The sequence below is a fragment of the Artemia sp. Qi Xiang Cuo genome, chromosome 15, assembly GCF_049724085.1.
Source record: "Artemia sp. Qi Xiang Cuo chromosome 15, ASM4972408v1, whole genome shotgun sequence".
Classification (NCBI taxonomy): Eukaryota; Metazoa; Arthropoda; class Branchiopoda; order Anostraca; family Artemiidae; genus Artemia; species Artemia sp. Qi Xiang Cuo.
The window spans coordinates 35328664-35348580 of record NC_142808.1 but is presented as its reverse complement, the minus strand read 5'-3'; the positions used below and the strand labels follow the sequence as shown (position 1 = coordinate 35348580).

The 19917-nt window shown below is 35.3% G+C and overlaps 2 protein-coding genes across 2 annotated transcripts in view; both read left to right on the top strand.

Annotated features, from left to right (window-relative positions):
- The window catches only part of LOC148943609 (venom serine protease Bi-VSP-like), a 102398-nt gene extending 87851 nt beyond the window's left edge, over nt 1-14547 (top strand). Inside the window, exons 5-8 of the mRNA XM_089100897.1 lie at nt 3135-3340; nt 10412-10513; nt 11886-12043; nt 14110-14547. Of these exons, the coding sequence (XP_088957023.1) occupies nt 3135-3340; nt 10412-10513; nt 11886-12043; nt 14110-14268 (625 nt within the window). The 3' untranslated portion in view covers nt 14269-14547. The remainder of the gene's footprint in view (nt 1-3134; nt 3341-10411; nt 10514-11885; nt 12044-14109) is intronic.
- Nucleotides 14548-18721: 4174 nt separating this feature from the next.
- The window catches only part of LOC148943608 (venom protease-like), a 123868-nt gene continuing 122672 nt past the window's right edge, over nt 18722-19917 (top strand). The window contains exon 1 of the mRNA XM_089101025.1: nt 18722-18880. Within this exon, the coding sequence (XP_088957151.1) occupies nt 18811-18880 (70 nt within the window). The 5' untranslated portion in view covers nt 18722-18810. The remainder of the gene's footprint in view (nt 18881-19917) is intronic.

Below are 19917 nucleotides of genomic sequence, written 5' to 3'. Positions count from 1 at the left end.
CCATCCCTGAGATTTTGCTGATACGCCCTTTATACAGCCAGCATGCGCATAGAGTGGTTTAACTTTGTTCACTATCCCGCTCAAAATTTCCAAAATTAGTTATAAATTTGGTGTTTTTATTTTATACACATAGGGTTTTGATTTTTTTTTTTTTTTTTTTTTTTTTTTTTTTTTTTTTTTTTTTTTTAATATTCATCTAGAAGCTTTCTGAAAGTAGTTTTGGAAATATTCCCCTCGGAGTCTTCTGAAAGTAAAATTAGTCGGAGTCACAAGGGGTTGCAGTCAGAATTGCAAGTGCTCAAGGGCACAGTCACAAGTATTCGCAGTAACTAGTAGTCGTAGTCGAAGTAGAAGTAGTCATAGTATCAGTCATAGTAGTAGTTGTAGTAGTAGATACCCTAAAAGTATCAACTTAATACCCCTACCTGTTCCTAAGAAATTGCAGATACATGTTTTTGATGACTTGGATGTGGAAAGTGTCTTTTAATTTAGCTCGACATGCCCCTTGACGTTCTCTCAAATTTCGCCAAATGCCCTAACCTTTTCAGATACCTAGGATCAAATATTCCCCCGTTTCCCAGTGATAAATCTTGCTTGTAAAAAATTGACAAATTGCATAATTTACATTCCTTCTCCCAGGAACTGTGAGGAGATTGCGATCCCCAGAGGCATGATTGTTAGACCTTTTGACTATTTTGAACAAAATGAATTTTTAAATTTCTATCAGTTTTAAGGAGGGCACATAAAAGAGCAGGAGGAAAGGGGCTGGTTTCCCTACGATGACTCTTTAACATCCCCCTCAAGATGCCTGAAAGTTTCAACTTAATCTTTTGATTCAGCTTAACATACCCCTTGAACTTCCCTGAAATTTTGCCCCAATACGATAGCCTTTTCAGATACCCGGAGTCAAATATTCCCCCGTTTCCTAATGTTAATCCTGCGTGCAAATAATGGGCACATTGCATAATTTACATTCCTTGCCCTAGGGGCTGTGGGGGAGATTATACTCCTAGAGGCATAATTGTTAGACCATTTGACTATTTTGAAGAAAAAAAAATTTTTTTTAATTTCTATCAGTTTTAAGGAGGGTATACAAAGGGGCAGAAGGAATGGACTTGTTTAGCTATGATCACTCTTCAACATTCTCCTGAACGTACCTGAAAATTTCAACTTAATACCCTCAGATGTTCCTTAGATATTGCTGTTGCGCCCTTTTGACAACCACCCTACATAAAGTGTGTTTTGACTTTGTTTGAAACCCCTCTAAACATTTTATGATAGTTTCACCTTAATGCCCTAAGACTTTTTCGAGATTCAGAATCCAATATACCCCCGTTTCCCAATAACCAATATACCCCACTATAAACAATTGACAACTTGCACAACTTACAACCCTTGCCCTAGGGGCTGTGGAGGGTTATGTCTTCCCGGAGACATAGTTATTTGACCTTTATACTCTTTTGAACAAGATAGTTATTTTAAAATTTTGATCGGATTTCTTTGGGACAGGGTAGCTAAAAAGGGCATCGGAGGAGAACTAGTTATCCTCCGACCAGTATTCAACAACCCCTTCAACATGCCTTAAAAGTTTTAACGTAATAACCACTACCGTTCTTAAGTTATTGTATACGCTTTCTTCATAAACTGGATGCACACAGTGTCTTTTGATTTAGTTTAACATACCCCCAAATTCCCTAAATTTTAAACTTAATACCCTTGGTCTTTTCGGACACATCCAAAATCAAACATTCATCCTTTTCTTAACGATAAATCGTGCATATAAGCATTGAGCAAATTGCATAATCTACAATCCTCGCCCCGGGGCTGTTTGGGGTATGGTATCCCCGGAGGCATAGTTATTACACCTTTGAATATTTTGAACAAATGTATTTTTAAAATTTTCTATCAGTGTTGAGGGTGGGACATCTAAAAAGTGACAACCAGCATGTATATAGCGCATTTTGATTGTTTTCGGGGTCTTCTCAATATTTACTTCAAGTTTCATCTTGATAGTTTGAGCCTTTTTAGGTTACCAGGATCAAACATTCCCTGTTTTCCGAATAAAATACCTTATATGTTAGCAACATTCAACTTGGATAACTTACAACCCTTAATGCAGAGGCTGTGGGGGGGGGGGGGGTATGTCAATCCCAGAGGTACAGTTATTTGACCTTTTCAACTTTTTTAAATAAAACGTTAAAAACTTAATATTTAAAATATTTAAAACTAATTAAAACTAAAATATTAAAAACTGTTTTAAACTTAAAATTTTTATGAGATTTATTTGGGGAAAAAGGACGAGGGAGTGAGGCTGGTTGCCCTCTGATCACTTTTGTCTCTGAAAAAGTATACTAGAATTTTCCATTTCCAATCAAATGAGCCCCTTCTGAAGTTTACACGACAACTGCTTCCATATGGAGTGACTTTGGAAAAAAATAATAATATATTGAAGCCTTATGGCTCTTTACTAGAGACAACGCTAGGACTTTCCCTCTGATAGTATTTCTAATGTGACAAAAATTGTGTATGAAAGTAAAGTCTCAATGCTTCTATACTAAGAGTATTTTCAAATTATGGTTTTGTCATTGATCAAATTATTCATCTTCAATCAAAGAAGAAACAACTTTATGGTCAACAAATAAACTTTCAAATGGGGATAAATCCATTTATTTAGACAGTGAAAAAACAGATACATAAGTCCAGATGTTTCGATCACATACACAGCAACCGTCATGAGCAGAAATACTAAAGTGGTAAAATTGAAACTAGCATATTTATACATAATAAAATAAATAACTTTTCAGGTCATTCACAAAATAATGAACTTCCGGATTATTCACTAGATTATTTTCAGAGAGAGTTCAATGACAAAGTTCATTAAAATTCTTGATTTAAATGTTCTTCTTTAATCTCGCCCAAACGTAAAACAAATTTCAAATGCTGACGGTCGCTGTATATATGATCGAAATGTCTGGATTTTTGTACCTGTTTTTATTTTCACTGTCTAAAGAAATGGATTTATCCCCAATTGAAAGTTTATTTGTTCGTCATAGAACGGCAGTGTGGTTTAAGAAAAGAATACCTAATTTAAGGTGTTAAGTCGAAAAAAAAACTTTATGGTCTTTGCATTTTAGAAAGTATGTCCGGCTTGGTGCTCATAACTTACCTCACCCGGGATTGAGAGAAGCATTTGGTACCAATAATCCTTACCCTGAAAACAAAACTCCTTTCCAACAAATTGAAATTGAAAAGAAAATCATACATCCTAATTATATTCGAAAGAAGCTGTCCAAGAATGACATTGCAATTTTGAAGTTAGTAAGACCAGCACAATTTAATGGTGAGTGTTAACTTTACTAAATTTTTAACACAGATAGAGCTTTATAATGACTTTATTTGGAAAAACCTAAGAAAACCAGGAAATTCACAGAAACGTTGACACCCTGACTGAGCTTCTTGGAAAATTTTCTTCGTGTCCTCCCCTCCTCTTGACTGTTTTTACAACCTTTATTTTAAATTTCTACATTAAAAGAGAAAGAAACTATTCACCATAATTTTAATTATTTCACTATAAGTAAAAAAAAACTTAAAAACCTCAGTGGAATGTATACTTAAACTAATTCTTGCTCTTCATATATTTTTTTTTTTTTTAATTAAACTTGTAAAGTAAATTTTCACATTGAAGGAAAGTCAAACAAAATCACACTGTGTCGTTGGCTTCTTTAGCTTAACAGCCTCAGAGGTTCTGTCAAGCCCCGTCTGAGGCAAAAGTTACAGGCGAAAAGTTGTTTGATCCACAATTGGTTTACTCATGCTCCGTAAAATAAGGTGATGAAGATATATTTCATATTTTTTTCCGGTTTCAACAGCTTCAAAATCTAAAAGTAAGTTTACGATTATGTAAATGCAGGGATAGCCCAAAGTAACCGGGCCCGGGGGGGGGGAGATTGCCTCATTAAAACGAGTCCTAGATCATAGTATGCGACTAATGAAAATTTATTACACATTAGTCCTTTATCATTTATACTTATTTATGGAGACAAACAACAAATTAAAACGGAATACCTCATGCGTAAATGTGTGACTAAGAATGGCTAAATTAGTGTTCGCCTCTTCTTCTATGTGGACTACTGCTGAAAAATCTCGTTTAAGCCAGTGGAAAACGTGAGGTCTTTCTCATTCGCCGACAAAATGAGAATATCTAGTTAAGAATCAACCCTGACAGTTCTCAGCAAATTATTAACAAACTTGAGCTTGCTAAATGTTCTTTCGACAGCAGCAACTGCAACAGGTGTTGTCACGGCCAATTTGTAATGACGATTAGCTTGCTTAAGCTGATGTTACCGGTGATTACCTTCACTTACGACTTCTCTGAAGAAGTGGAGCCGTGGCGAAACTGAAACAGAACTTCAAGCTCTACTTAAAGAGCAGTGGAATCTGAATTTTTTTCTTGGTTTTGGGAATTTTGAAACAACGTTGTTGCTAGCTCAATATCTGCAACCGAAACCCTTTTTTTAAAGGAGGCTGAAGTAAGGAGCACAATGGCTGAAATTTGACAAGGTAAGCTCTGAGATAATCTACCATCACTGTAGTCAACCTATCAAGCAGGATTCTGAATGTTGTCTATAGAAATGATACATTGAGATCTCAGCTTGACTCTGAGCTCGACGGTCAAAACAAGATGGTCCAAGTCGCCGATGATGATGTCCGATGAAATCTGCCCCTGAGTTGACTTCCATCCATCTGACAAACACTGATCCACTGTCAATTAAATTCTTGATTTCATTCTCCAATATTTTTCCGAAAAGTTTTTTCATAGCTTCAAGCTTCTCGACTGCATCGATGATGTTGATCTCCTCTCCTTTAGGTTTGTCTGTTGCTATCCTGATCTTCTGCATTATATTTTTCATAAAAATGAGGCATGAGGCAAAAAATATATTATTCTTTTCATAAACTTGAGGCAGGCGATAAAGTTGAAGTTTAGAATCCTTTTCAGAAGGCCACTAGCTTGTGCCTTCGTCTTCGTATTGGCGTTCTTTATCTGTTTCAATTCGTCAATGGCTGAAACGATTGCTTCAAACGATGCAACTACTGCCTGTATGCTTTCAGCCCTAACATTCCACTGAGATATAAATTGCACTATGCTCTATAACAGTGTTTAGTCTGTGGGCATGACAGGGAATATAAGACACACAGCGATCAAGAAATTCAGATAATTTCCTCTAGGCTCGATTAAATTTACTGGACATCACCCTTGCATAGTCATTACACTGGAAAGCTGGTGTATCCAAATGAAATCCTCTCCTTGGCAATATTCCTATTATACTTTCTGCCATACCCTGCTCAGTTTTGTCATTAGCCTCGCAATAGTCTTTTTCTATTTGTTCCTTCTGAGCTGATAGTCCATGTTACGACCGCAAGCTTATCAAAATGCAGAGCATCTGGCGTCGTATCCACCATCACAAAATAAAATTTTGAATCCCAGATTTAGCCGAAGATCTTCTCCCTGACTTTTGTTGAAAGCAAGTAAATTAACTCTTTCTGAGAAATTGTGCGTAAATAGGCAAATCGGTATGGTCTGTAGTGGGTATCAAGAGCAGGCACACATCTAATTAGAAACTAAACCATTTTTGTTTCTGTCTCGCTAGGATCCTTGCGATGTCTAACAAATTTTCGCAGTTTTTTCCTTCTGTCTGTTCATCTTTTGCTTGCTACAAAATCTTAGTTCGGGTGCTTTCGTCAAGTAGGAAATCCACATGACCACTGCTATTGACGAAGTGACAAAAATCGGACAAAGCTGCTTTGTGTGACTTGGAAGAGAAATCACTTGCCAGTTTTCCTTTCTTCGCCTTTACTTTGATTGCCGAACACCGTCTTCCACTTAAGCTTTTTTGAATTGGTCTCTCCAGGGACAACTGGAGAAAAGGGAACACCTGAAGCGAGAAGAATCTTTCTCGATATTACATTCTAAGAACTGGTAAACCAATTCTATTCCAGATACAAACGCCCCTATTTCTGGACCCTTGTGAACTATACTTTCAAAAAAGTCACCGTAACTTTCGACAACAACTGAATTAAATGGTGAAATGTTAAAAAATTCTTTAGTTCAATTGACTGTTCGCTCTTTACATAGATCATACTCAGAAGATGATGTTGATTGTATTTCTACTAAGATATCTCTTGCATTCAACATAAAATTTTTTCGGACAGTCTTAATAATGGCATTAGAACCAGCAACTACTGATATAATGTATTCCAGCTTACCAGCATACGTAAAAATACTATGTTGTGTCTTTGATCGGAGACGTCTTGCCCTATATTTGACTCCTTCACATCATTTTGTGTTGATCGATGGTGTGACATAAAAATTACCGAAAAGTGCCGGAGGCAAACATTTGGAATTTTTTCTTTTCTAATTTCTGTCTGTTATAAGTTTCAACGCTACTCATTACTTTCCCCCTAGACTAATATGATTTATCCTAATTGAATGAAGTATCCCAAATTTCAAAAAGCCCTCCAGTCTTAGGAAACAAATTCTTGATTCATAGCCATAAGTTTCAACATTAGTCATTACTTTCGTCCTAGACAAATACTTACCTCCCGACTTGAATGAGGTATCCCGAATTTTGAAAAGCCCTCCAGTCCTGGGGAACAAATTCTAGGTTCATAGCCAAATCTTGCGTGTCCTTCTCAAGCGTTTTATTCGTCTGAGTTTTGTTTTGTAATCGAATTTTTCACTGTGCTGGATGCACTTGCTAAGAAAGGGTCTTGTGGGACTCTTTTTCTTTAAACTCTGATGACTTTTCCATTGTGTTTGATAATTTCATGCCTTCTTTTCCACTCGTAATCAAAGTTGGACCTATACTCCATGCAGGTTTGTTTGACTCTTGCTTTGGTTAGTTCGTACTAAATAGTAATGCTTTATTTGAATTTTCTCAAACTATTGAACAATCCGACAGAAATAAATCACATGGGAGTTTAAACAAATTTTCAAGACGAGCTGCTAAGCTACCAGTCTAGTCCCTTTAAACTTGGTTTAATTTAAATGACTCTGTTTAAATCCGAAATTATAAAAATAAGAAATAAACAATAAACTAAAACGATTCTATGCTATATACTTGCAAATTTGGTCTTCGGTATGGACGGCTAGAGTTCAACAGTGCTAAAATGAATCATTTCTCAATTGAGAAGTTTGAAAATCCCAAAGTCTTTTCAGGAGAAGGAAAATACAACGTAGACTGTCTCTGACTTAATTGAGCGCCTGGGAACAGGATGAGGATAAAATACACGACTTGGGTGACTGCACAAAAAGTAGGAGCTAGATGTGAACGACCAGACACAAACAAATCAGACAAGAGCATGTGCAGGTTTTTATGGCACTAGTTACTGCCAGTCCTGTCCCTTTAAACCCGTTTAATTTAAAAGACTCTGTTTAAAAACAAAATTATAAAAATCACAATTAAACGATATAATACAACGACTCTATGCAAGGCCGTACCCAGAGGGGTGGTTAGAGGGTTTGAAACCATCCCGAAAAGTTTTTTTGACTCGTAAAAACGTAACAAAAATGGATATAAACAAATTTTGTATGCGTTTTTTGAGTTTTTTTTTGTGTAACCTCTCCCCCGAAAAAATTTTTTGAGTAAAACCCCTTCCGAAAAAAATCCTGGGTACAGCCTTGATTCTATTTTCAAGAGAATTTGGTTTTTGGTATCTGCAACTGAAGCTGAGCATGTCTTTACCAAGAGGTTTCAACATGTATAAGTCTTTCCAGGAAAAGAAAAACACAGCTTAGACTGTCTCTGAATTGAGCATCTGGGACCTCGATGTGGTAAAAATAAACGACTTATGTGACTTAACAAAAAGCAGAGGAGGGAGGGAGGGGGTGGATCCACGCCCCCTTCTACGAGGCACCCCTGTGTAAATGGTGATCTTCTTCAAACTTTGCGTCATCAGAGTATAAAATCACCTTTGGTAATTTTACTTTTCAACTTAATCACTGATCCCATTTCATGAAAATTCTCCCAAATTCTCCTGTATATTATTTTCTTCTGTATTTTTTAGTTAAAATTGTTTTATATTTGTTTACTATTTTTGCAAAGCTTTTGTAATTGGTTTACTAGCTTTAAAATAAAATTATTGTTTATTATTATAATAAAAATAAAAATAAATGCTAGTGTCATATTCGTCATAGCTTGTACCTGCCTTTATTTGTTTTTACGTGTGTTTACAATGGTGTATTTGGTTAGTTATTAAAGTATATACAATGCCATACTAAAATAACTCAGCAACGGCATCGCTAATGACAATAAGAAGCCAACACAAAATCAACACTGCCATCTGTTATCTTGGTAATTTGTTCTTTAGGTAATTGTTGTCGCTTTGCAATGCTTATTTCAAAGTACTTTCTAAATGACTATTCTAGTGAAGCTGATCATAAGACAAGAGATATATTAGGTTTTAATTCATCTTGTATTGTCATTTTGTTTAGATAAAAGGTTCTTAGTGAGGAACATGGTATTTTTTTTTTGGGGGGGGGGGGGGGGTACGGGATATGATTTATGGGCACTGATGTTTGTTCAGTTTAATGTATGATAACTATGTAAGAAGTGGTAATAATTTTGCGTTAAATGACAGGGTATGCCACAATGTTTCAAGAACTATTCATGGTCTCAATATGTTATGAAATGCTTGTTTAGAGGAATGAAACAGAGAAAATCGTTTAGAATATTGGTATTGTCACATCAACTTTAAATATTCCCGGATTCATATGTTTTATCCATACCAAGGAATATTTAGAAGTTTGATGTGCCAAAATTAGTTAGAATTAATGGTTACTTGGGGCCAGAGGTTTGTCATTACTATCTAACGGCGTTTGTAACTACGGCTAATCGCTTATTATCAAGCTTATTTGATCATTCAACTGCATATTTTAGCTGAAGAATTCGTGATGGTTTTTATCAAGGAAATTACTTAGTTATCACGTTTTGTCTTTGACCCTGATGACTGAATTTGAACCTCATCGTGTTTCCCTAATCTTAGTTTTATTTCTTTTTCAGTGTTATTCTATTTTTTATAACCGTATTGTATAATTTGCTTGTTAAATTCAGAATTTCCGAAAAAACACTGGAAACCATCTCCCCTACAATGTTTTTTTCAAGCAACTTAAAATCACGACCTCTTTCGTATGATGAACTCTTTATATTGCCAGATATCTTGTTTTAATCTATCCTTGTTGAAAATACAATATTTGCTAATTTTTTTTACACAAGCCAGTAACTTTAAATTTTAATTGCCAGAACTCTCTTTTCGCAAAAGTTGTCTTTTGATTTTAAATCGTTTTTATTGTAAGTAATAAAAGAAAACTGTCTCTTGTTGTCAAGAAAATATTTGTCTATTTCCGCAAAATAGATTCCTTAGCTGAAGTTGCACTGTGAACTTTACGTGCCTCTTTGTTTTCGAGACAGATAGTACCTTTGATTCCAGTAGCTAGAAATTGTAATAGTGATTTACTAAACAATCTATGCTTTAGATTTTCAGCAATTCTAAAAATTTAATGTTTTCTTAACATTAAATTGAAAATTTTGGCTGTTTTCCTAGCCCGAAATATCTTGGCAGCCATGCCAGAACATATGAAAAGCTGCAGGGATGTATTGCAGCACAGCCTTACATAGTAACAATTCTGGCGGAGAATATTCTTGTATTCTCCAAGGAATACAAGGATTCCAAAAATACTTGAAATCCTCTGTCCGTGAGGATTGGGGTGGTGTCGTTGGTTATTTGGTTTGGAACGGTGGTTAGTGACGTGACTCTGTAACCTCAGCCAGAGTCGACCCAGCTCTGAATGGGAACCTAAAGAATTCTGAGGAAGGTTAAAAGGAAGGGTTTGCGAAAGCAGGGGATGTCTGGTACCCAGCCCCCCATTGCTCTTTCTGGCTGAAGGACCACGAAACGACCTGGCTGAAGGACCACGTTTGGACCTTGTCAGAAATAATTTCTATGTTTATTGTCTGATACTGTTTTCTAATCTTGGAAAACATAGTCTGGGAAGTATTCAGAATGTTGGTAGAATAGGTTTGGTCATACTTTAAAAATCATTTGCTTAAGATCTTGAAAAAAAAAGAGTAAAACTGGAATCTGTTAGAATTTAAAGAAATTCGTTGGAAAAGTTTTGTACTTTTGCATTATAGCTAATACAAACATTTCTCTCATTCAATATTGTCAAATCAACTAAAAAAATAAATAAATAAAAAAGGAAGTGAAACTTTTGTTTGAAAAACAAATGTCTTCTCATAAACATAAAGCTGTATATGCAGTTTAAAAAAAAATTATAGCTTCTGCACTAAACAAAAAGTGCTTAGAGACATATTGCACCTATCTTTTTTTAATATTCTTTTTGTTTTTATATTAGATTACGTGCAGCCTGTTTGTATACCATGGCAAGAGAATGTTCGAAACAAAGATTTACTAGGACAAAAGGCAACCATAGCTGGATGGGGAACAACTCTATTTAGTAAGTTTTTTTTTTTAATAGTTTCTTTTTTTAATATACATGTAACGATATTTGAAATGGTGGAAGGCTGACTTAAGTTAATACAAGCTTCACAACCTTGTTGCACTTATCTAGTTTGACCCAAAAATTAAATTTGTATGATATACGATTAAGAAATGCTACTTAACATCGTTTTCCCAATTTAGAACAAACTACATATCTTACTTCCAACTTATATAGTAAGTTCAGACTACATTGGCTCAGAATTTTTTTTTTTCCCACTGAAGCCTTTGAATTATGTGTTTTAGGTGAACGAAAACCGTTAACCTAATTCTTAGAAACCAAAAAAGAAGATTATGAAAACACTAGTATACTTTTTATTTTTTGTATCGCTTCTGTAAATATAAAAATTATTCAGAATATAATAATTTAATAGGGACGGAGTAGATGCTTTCTAACACAGGAGCATCATCCACTAAGTTTTATAACTAATACTAAAATAGATGAATATGTGAGGGTATCAGTCAGTATTATGCGTTTTTAAATATATTGATTTTATCTCCTAAAGACAATAGCTGGAATACAGCAATACTAACAACAAGAGCAAATAACTAAAATTGCTATTTGAACCGTATAATTGTGAGAAACCAAAGTATTTTTCGAAACTCAAAAATGCAGTGAAGGGCATTGAAAACAAATCAGCTGATTTCTTGAAAAAAAAAAGAAAATGTGATCAAACATTTGGACATATTGGAACTATTTGAGACAGAAAATAAATAAGAAATTAATGTCGAGAAATAACAACAAGAGTTAACCAGTTATTCTTCGAGAATTCATAAAGAAGCAAATAAACTAAATATCTTAATTATTTAGAATTTTCTTCGTCATAATTTATGAGGGTTATTGAACTAACAATTAGTAAGTTTTTCTCATTTACAAGAGGCAATACAAAATAACACAAAAGTTGAAGATAAATTGTCGGTATCGCGTCTGAACCTCGTATTATACATTTTAAAAGCTCATAAATAACTAACAAGTTTCTGTCAAGTTTCCGACTATGTTTCAGTTAAAGGAGAAGAGTTGAGGAGGCAAATATATATTCAATAACACTCTACTCCTCCTGATGTATAAGATCCTGCTGATCCTCCTCTTGAGAGCAGCCTGGCAAACGGTTTTGGTACTTATCTCAGAAGTGTTAAAATATCCTATACGAGCTTGAACCGTGCCAGCGATGAGATATTTAACAGGTTTAATAAGATCAAAATTGGTTTCAAATAAAAAGCGAAATGAGCAGCTAGATTTGTTTTAAAAGTTCCAAAACTCAAATTTAATTCATACAGGAATCCAGCCTCAAGAAATATTCAAGGCAACTGAGAATTATTATTTGTTTTAGATCGAAAAGAAGCCAGTCCGTTTCTACAGGATGCTCTACTCCCAATAGCAGACCCAGAAGCTTGTAAAAAAGCTTACAGTAAGATTAAAACATCCATTGTTTTTGATGAGACTGTTTTATGTGCAGGAGATGGATCAGGAAAAGCGGATTCTTGTCAGGTAGCACTATTTCCATTTCATCGTGATAATATTTGGTTATTCTCACCTATTTTTTATTCATTTTTTATGTTTTAACAATATGTTTTAATTCACCTATGTATATTAATTTAAAATATTGATTTTTGCCAGCAGTATTTTCTTCTTCTTTTCTTCTTTAGTATGGTCCTTCTATCATAATTTTATAAAATATAAAATCTTGTTATGCACCCATTTTACTTCCAGTAACAATCTTCGGTCTGATATTTTCTTTACTCATTTTTTTTTTAATTTTAAACTAGCGGAGGTGAAAAGTGTACGTCTTGCTAAAGAACAAAAGATAACTGTTATACTATAATCGTATATTTAAGAACTACGAGTATAATCACTATCCAATATTTCTCAGGTCCTCGTTACGTTCACACTTGTATTCTAATGTAAAATTTTGAACCAGTAAAAATACCCACAACCTAATTGGTTCTTCTTTATGAAATGTAACACCAGTAAAAAGACCGGAAATTTTTTGAGTTACAATATGTTTTTACAAGTTAACCCTCTGTCATCTTTGGCCCAAAATCTACATCTTATTTTACTTTATTTTCTTATTGCATAATGCTATCACTTGGGTCCTTGCTTTGTACATATTTGAATACAAATATTCAGATGAACTTTGGGTTTTACTAGCAACTCGTAAATTTTTAGTGGAAAATTATCCGATAGATTAAGAAAGAGACAGTAGCTTGCCTTCTTTCGCAAGGTGCAGTATATACTCAGGTGATGTCGCGAAGAGAGATGTTGTGAAAAGAACAGAGATCAACCCATCTGATCCTCAAGTCGGTTTCTACTGCTGTCAGTTATGCGCGATCTGTCTGTCTAGATAAAGAAAGAGACAGTAGCTTGCCTTTTTTCGCAAGGTCCAGTATATACTCAGGCGATGTCGCGAAGAGAGATGTTGTGAAAAGAACAGAGATCAACCCATCTGATCCTCAAGTCGGTTTCTACTGCTGTCAGTTATGCGCGATCTGTCTGGTAGCCACCTGAGCGCAGTTAATTTTGTATTCTCTCTCTTCACCAGAGTTGACCAATTTAAGATTTACTAAATTCCAAGTCCTTTTTGATTTCAGCAAATCTTTTCGTGTTTAAGAGTCGGAGAATTTTAGTTTTTGACTAACTAGTTTAAATAATTTTCGTAGCTTTGAGCAGTGTTTTAGACCCTAAGCTAATTTCATAAAGTCATTTACTACGCCATCAGCTTCTGAGGCCTTATTGTTTATTTAATTCTTTTAGTGCTGTCTCTAATATAATTCTTTTCTATATCATTTCTTTTTGCTTTAGCCTTATTGCACTTTACTAATTCAGTGTTTTTGCTAATAATCTGAGCTACATTTTGACTTTCTTCCCTAATACCTCTGCTGCTACTTTCTGAATATTTTCTTGAAATTATTCCATTTGACTTCTACATTGTCCGATTTTATACTCTTCTGTTTCATTTTCAAATGTTTTTGAAAGTTCATCTATAATTGTTATCTTAGAGTCTATCAAAGTCATTAAGTTATGACCCTAAAGCTGAAAGAAAAATGTATTAAAATGGGTGGAATTTCTAAAATACTTTTCTCTGTATTATTGAAAACAAGGACCCACTTCCTTATTCACCCTGACATCCCCTCTCTCCTACCCAAATCCATAATTTCTCTTTCACCTAATTACGTATTTACTAACCCTGGGACATAAGTTCCTGAAATTCTTAACAAGTCTAATTCAAATCGTCTGAATTCGTTCGCGAAAATTTCAATATAATACTGGTCTTTCAACGTCATACTGTTTCGTGTCACAATGTTCATGTTTTTTAAATTATTAAATTATCACGGCCTCAAGGAAAGCAATGTTTCCCAGTAGTGCATGTCAGGGAGTAACAAATTTTCTCACGTCAGCTCCCCCCCATAAACTTAGGAAGTGCCCCAGAAGTTTGTATGGTTTGGTGGAGATCTAACAACACGATTCAGGCAAATGGGCGAATTCCAATATTCCGAAAACACCAAAAACGCCGAAAAATATTCACTGCTTCTATATTTTTGTATTTTGCATTCTAGGGTGATTCTGGTGGTCCTTTGATGGCAGATTTTGATGGAAAGTATTACCTTATTGGGGTTGTTTCTTCAGGTTACAGGTGTGCTGAGCCTGGATTTTACGGTGTTTATATGAAGACGACGCATTATCTTGACTGGATTTTTAAAACAGTTAATGAATAAACCTTTATTTTTTTACAAGCATCTTATGAAGCTTGTCATGGTGTTTTTGCATGATTGCTAGTATTACAACTGATGTGTAACCCACTTCCTGTTGTCAATCGGTTAAACTTGGCTCATATTTAGTGACAATATATTATTGTGAAAAAAAAGAAAGAAACAAAGCAAAAGAAAAGAATAAAAATATACGGAAGAATTTGACCCGCGAAATAGAAACAACTCAATCAAAAGCTTGATGCATGTATTTTTTTTTATAAATAAAGAAAAGTGTCTTGGCTGATATATTTGGTAATAAGCCTCTTGAACTTACTATATAGTTGGTTTAAAATGTAAAAGAATTGACAGAAACATACAGAAAACAGTATATCAATACTTTATAAAATTAGATAAAAAATTAGATTTTTTACTTGATATGTAGAATTTATTGGAAGGCAGTTAGTTGAAACGTTTTATTTTCTCCAATAGATTGGAAAGTGCGGAGGCACTTATCTTGATTAACGAAACGAATCCCATAAAAGACATTGACAGAAATATGTGCCTAGTGAATATTATGACCTGCAAAAAGAGGAGGATCTAGGGACTGTCTTTTTGAAAGACATATACAAGGGGTATGCTTGTTTGAGACAGCCCTGCCCCACCTCCCACCTCCTAAATTTTGTGATTTGTACCCCACCTCCCACCTCCTACCCCACCTCCCACATCCCCTCCCACCTCCACCTCCCACCTACCCCACCTCCCACCTCCTACCCCACCTCCCACCCTGCCCCACCTCCTAAATTTTGTGATTTTGCTTGTTTGTCTATACAACATTTTCACTTTCACAGAATCTACCTGCTTATAAAATACACATGTCAATTTATTTATTTTGACAAATTAATCTCATCAACATAACACAAGTGATGCAGTGTTAGCCAGCATTAAAGCTATAGATGTTAAAGGATAATATTAAAACGTCCTCAACTGGTTGAATGTTTTCTTGTGCCAATTTTCTCCAGTTCTATTATTTTAGGGGTTGGAAGTTCATAATTTGGTCAAAGCTCGGAGCTTTTTAACTCAGAAGTGGAATTGGAAGTGTTCAGAAACAAGTGGAACCCAGGGTTGCCAGTTGCCACAAACATCAAAAACACTACAATCCCTAAAATATTGTATTTTCATTCAGATATTCAAAAATGTTCAGTCTAAGTTATTTTTTAAAACACATTTTACCAGTCGTAAGCCAAATAGATGTCGAATTTCAGAGCACAGATGTAAGACTTCGCCAACTGGTATTTCGATTACCATCTTGTCTTCAAAAAATAAGGGAGAACTTCATAAATAAAACTAACCGTCGGCCTGAAATTAATATTCATTTTCAATCATGTTTTCCCCCTTAGGGGCGACCCAGTAAAAAATGAACCCTAGGGTATAGTAATCAAAAATTTAACAGAGTTTTGAAAAGAAACTCTCAAGTGAGGAAGAATCGTTATTTGAAAGTGATTCAAGAATAGTAACTACTATTTCCATTAATCTTAATGGTAAAAGATTGTTAAGAAAAAAAATATGGGAATTTAAAAAAATTGCCTGAAACCTTACAAAACTGATATCAGACCGAAATGAAAATTACACTATTGGAATAACAATAGCCAAAAACACCAATTAGGAGAATTACAGCCGTCCATTTTTATTAACAAAGAAAATCACTTGTTAGCATGGGAAGCAGGGATGTGTCTCCTTTTTTATTCTTGCTTTTATTTCTTGCAATATCTAGTACCTTTTGTCAGTATTAGAACATGTTATTTCAGCGAAATGCCGTTTTTGACAAAATCCGTATCCTCAAATACAGGATTTTATATATATATATATATATATATATATATATATATATATATATATATATATATATATATATATATATATATATATATATCTTGCCGAAATAGGGAATCATCATTTGTAATAATTGCAAAATTTTCGGTTTTTGGGCCTTCCTCTTGACGGTAGCTGGCATTTACCCCCCCCCCCTGGCGATTACGCCCCCGGAAAATGCCCCCCGGAAAATACCCCCTCGGAAAATATCCCCGGGAAATACTCTCCCCCGCGGAAATACCCCCTGGAAAATATCCCCTGCAAAATACTCCTGGAAAATACTCCCCCCCGCGGAAAATAACACCCCCCCCCCGGAAAATACCCCTCCCCCGCGGAAAATACCCCCGGAAAATATCCACGCGGAAAATTTCCCCCTGCGGAATATACCCCCCTCCTTCCCTCGGAAAATGCCCCCCGCCTCCCCCCCCCTCTCACGGAAAAATTATTAAAATAAATTGATTAAAAGGTGAAGAAAATGCTTTTCTTACAAAAAATGTAAGAAACAGCACGACAAACTTTTCTTTTTGATTGTAGCCTACTCTTCAAGGATAGCTACAGTGGCAAGCATCAAGTCATTTTCTTTGTAGCTGTTTATTGATGCCATATTTTGCCAGCTCGAAACTTCTACGGGCAATGATAGCGGTAATAGTCTATGTTAATGTTGAGGATTCGTTACGACAAAATACTGGTCCAGTTGGAAGAAAACAGTTTTGAAGTAAAGGTAGGTGAATTCAAGAGCCATGACATGAAACCTAACAACCATAGCCCTGAACGTAACGTATGGGCTTAATCTTTCTATGTAGAAGGTCCTTTTAACTTCTTCCATCAAGGCTCTTGCGTTTTGTTCTGTCTTACGGTTACTTACCGTAAGGTCTAACGAAAGGTTTTACCTTGCGCGTGTGAAACCTTGTGCGTGTGAAGAGGAGATCGTAACGCCAAAACGTTATGTGAACTGTTCTTAAAGGTTTTTCCTTAAAGAAGCACCACGAGTCTCGTAGATTGGCCAGTATCTGGTTTGCGCTAAAGAACTAACAAAGTACTTAAGATAAGAAAATACCGTTATTTTGGGAAGATTGAACTAGAAAAAGGTATTTGGAACAGCATAACTAAAAAGCACACGATAACGAATGAAAGCTCTACTGGTGGGATGTACAAACCTCCAACAATTAGCGACATGGGGCTAATTGGACCCAAACTAAGCATAGTAGTCTACACAAATATATCAGACATTCACTTCTGCTCTTGCTTATTTCTAAGAAGACGATATACGCAGAAGCAAATAAAAACAGTTACATTGACTAAAGATTATTTGCATAATTGGCAGAGTAGCAAAGCACGGTGGAAACTACTTGTTTTTGTTGTTGTTTATTTTCAGGAAAAGCAAGGACACTTCTTTTATTTTGTGTGAGGAGAGATAAGAGGACGTGCCCTTTAGTAATGGAACACTATCATGGATTCATTTCAAAGTATTTATGCTCTAACAGTGTAAAATCTTACCAAAATAGGTTACTCTTTAACAGTTGTAAAATTACTAGGATGAGTCAAATCGACCCCAGACGCTTCATGTTTCTGTACCTGCAGGCATAATAGTCACGTAGATTTTAATTTTTTTTTTTTAAAGACATTAAAGACTGAAAATTATATGGAGTCTATTTTGTCCTTTAAAGAAATAGCCTACAATTATGCTTGTGGCCTGTAAACAGATAAAATACTATCCAGCTGGGAGCTAAAATAGCATTATATAGTTTTTCCTAAGGCCCGTTTTGTCTCATTCTTGCACTTTGGGTATATCTTACGATTGATTTTTCTTGTATTAAATACTAATTTTCCAAAAGATTAAAAAATTAAAATTAAAGTTCCCTTCAATACAGAGATTCCAAGCTATAGTGCTAAAAGATTCATCATCTCTGGCATAGTATAGGCTACTGTTAGATTTTAGATCCCCTATTGGTAATTTGAAACTTTCCTGGGAAACTAAAACTATTGGATACCAAATGATTTTAAATACCAACCGGTTTAAATTTCTAACGTTTTCTGGCTCATGCCTCCTGCAGGGGTGCCCATTCCCAAAAATTTTAGAAGGGAGGGCTTGTTTTGTATAACGAATATACTACAAAATGATATTTTTCAAAATCTAAGGAGGGAGGGTCAATTACGCCCACCCCCTTCATCTGATTATGGCACTCCTGGACTCATTCCTGGCTGTAAGAATAGTACGGCCGTGGATTTCGGATGCATTCGGTGGTAAAGACAATGTCTGAAAACTTTCGCTATTATCAGTTTTATATTTTCAAAAAATTCCCTAAGCTTTTCCACTCGAATTGCTGTTAAATGTTATTAACTGGTATGTGTCGTAGCTTCAACTTTTTGTTTTTTGAAAAAAAAAATATAACGGATAACCCTCATAATTTTAGCCCTCATAGTGCCTTCTTATTTAAATTTTCCACTAATGAAAAAGCAAGGAAGAAAAGCAAAATATTTGTCAGCTGCTTAAGGATGATTTAACAATGAAATTGAATTGAATAAATTATTATTATTAGACTCCATAATCAAGTACAATTTTAATGCTTCTTTGAAGAGGCTCTCCTGGCGGTAATACCGAACAGGTTTCAAAAAAGAAGTCAAAAGCTGCGTCATTAAGCCATGTACTGTATTTTGAATATCATGCTAGTAACCTTCGGTTGATGCAAAGAATAAAAAATGGATTATATTCAATGTTTTGTGATAATCAGTTTTCTTTTGTGCTCTATTTCGGATATTGCTCTTTGTGGTAAGTTGCGAACACTTAGAACAATCCCAGCCTTCTAAAGGTAAACTGCATATATCCCTCTTTATTATGGTTTCTTTCAAACTGAATTGACAGCGTATATAGACACTTTCTATTTTTAGGACTAAATTAAATATACGTGAAAATGCAGTTTCAAACACTCCGCAAATATCTTCCACGGGTTTTCACCTATTGTCTGGATAAAGAAAATACTCAAAAGGTGGTTTACACCTTAAAAGTATAAGCACTTGTTCTAGCAAGTACCTCGGCCAGTTCAAACAGTTCGTGGTAACGAACTGTAAGTAAGGAGCGACCCGGCTCAATGGTAACCGAAACTCTAGAAAACGGGTTTTTGATACCAATTGATACATCAAAAGAATCAAATTTCAATGCTGAATTCAAATATATAAGTTTCGTCAAGTTTAGTCCTACCCATCAAAAGTTAAGTGCCTGAGAAAATTTGGCTGATTTTCGAAAAAAGGGAGAAACACCCCCTAAAAGTTATAGAAGCTTATTGAAAATCACACCATCAGATTCAGCGTATCAGAGAACCCTTCTGTAGAGGTTTCCAGCCCCTATCTACAAAAATGTGGAATTTTGCATTTTTGCCAGAAGAAAGATCACGGATGCGTGTTTATTTGTTTTTTTTCCAGGGGTGATCGTATCGACCCAGTGGGCCTAGAATATTGTGGGGGGACTCATTGGAACGAAAATTGAAAGTTCTAGTGCCCTTTTAAGTGACCAAAAAAATGTAGGGCAACTAAGCCCCCTCACACGCTCATTTTTTTCCCAAAGTCACCTGATCAAAATTTTGAGATAGCAATTTTGTTCAGCATGGCTGAAAATATGATGACTATGTCCCTTAGGATGACTTAATCCCCCAAAGTCCCCGGGTGAGGGATGAAAGTTATGAACTTTACCCAATGTTAACATATAGTATTGGTTATTAGGAAGTATACAGACGTTTTCAGGGGGGATTTTTTCTGGTAGTGGGGGGGGATGGATGGGTCGGGGGTTATGTGAGAAGATCTTTCCACGAA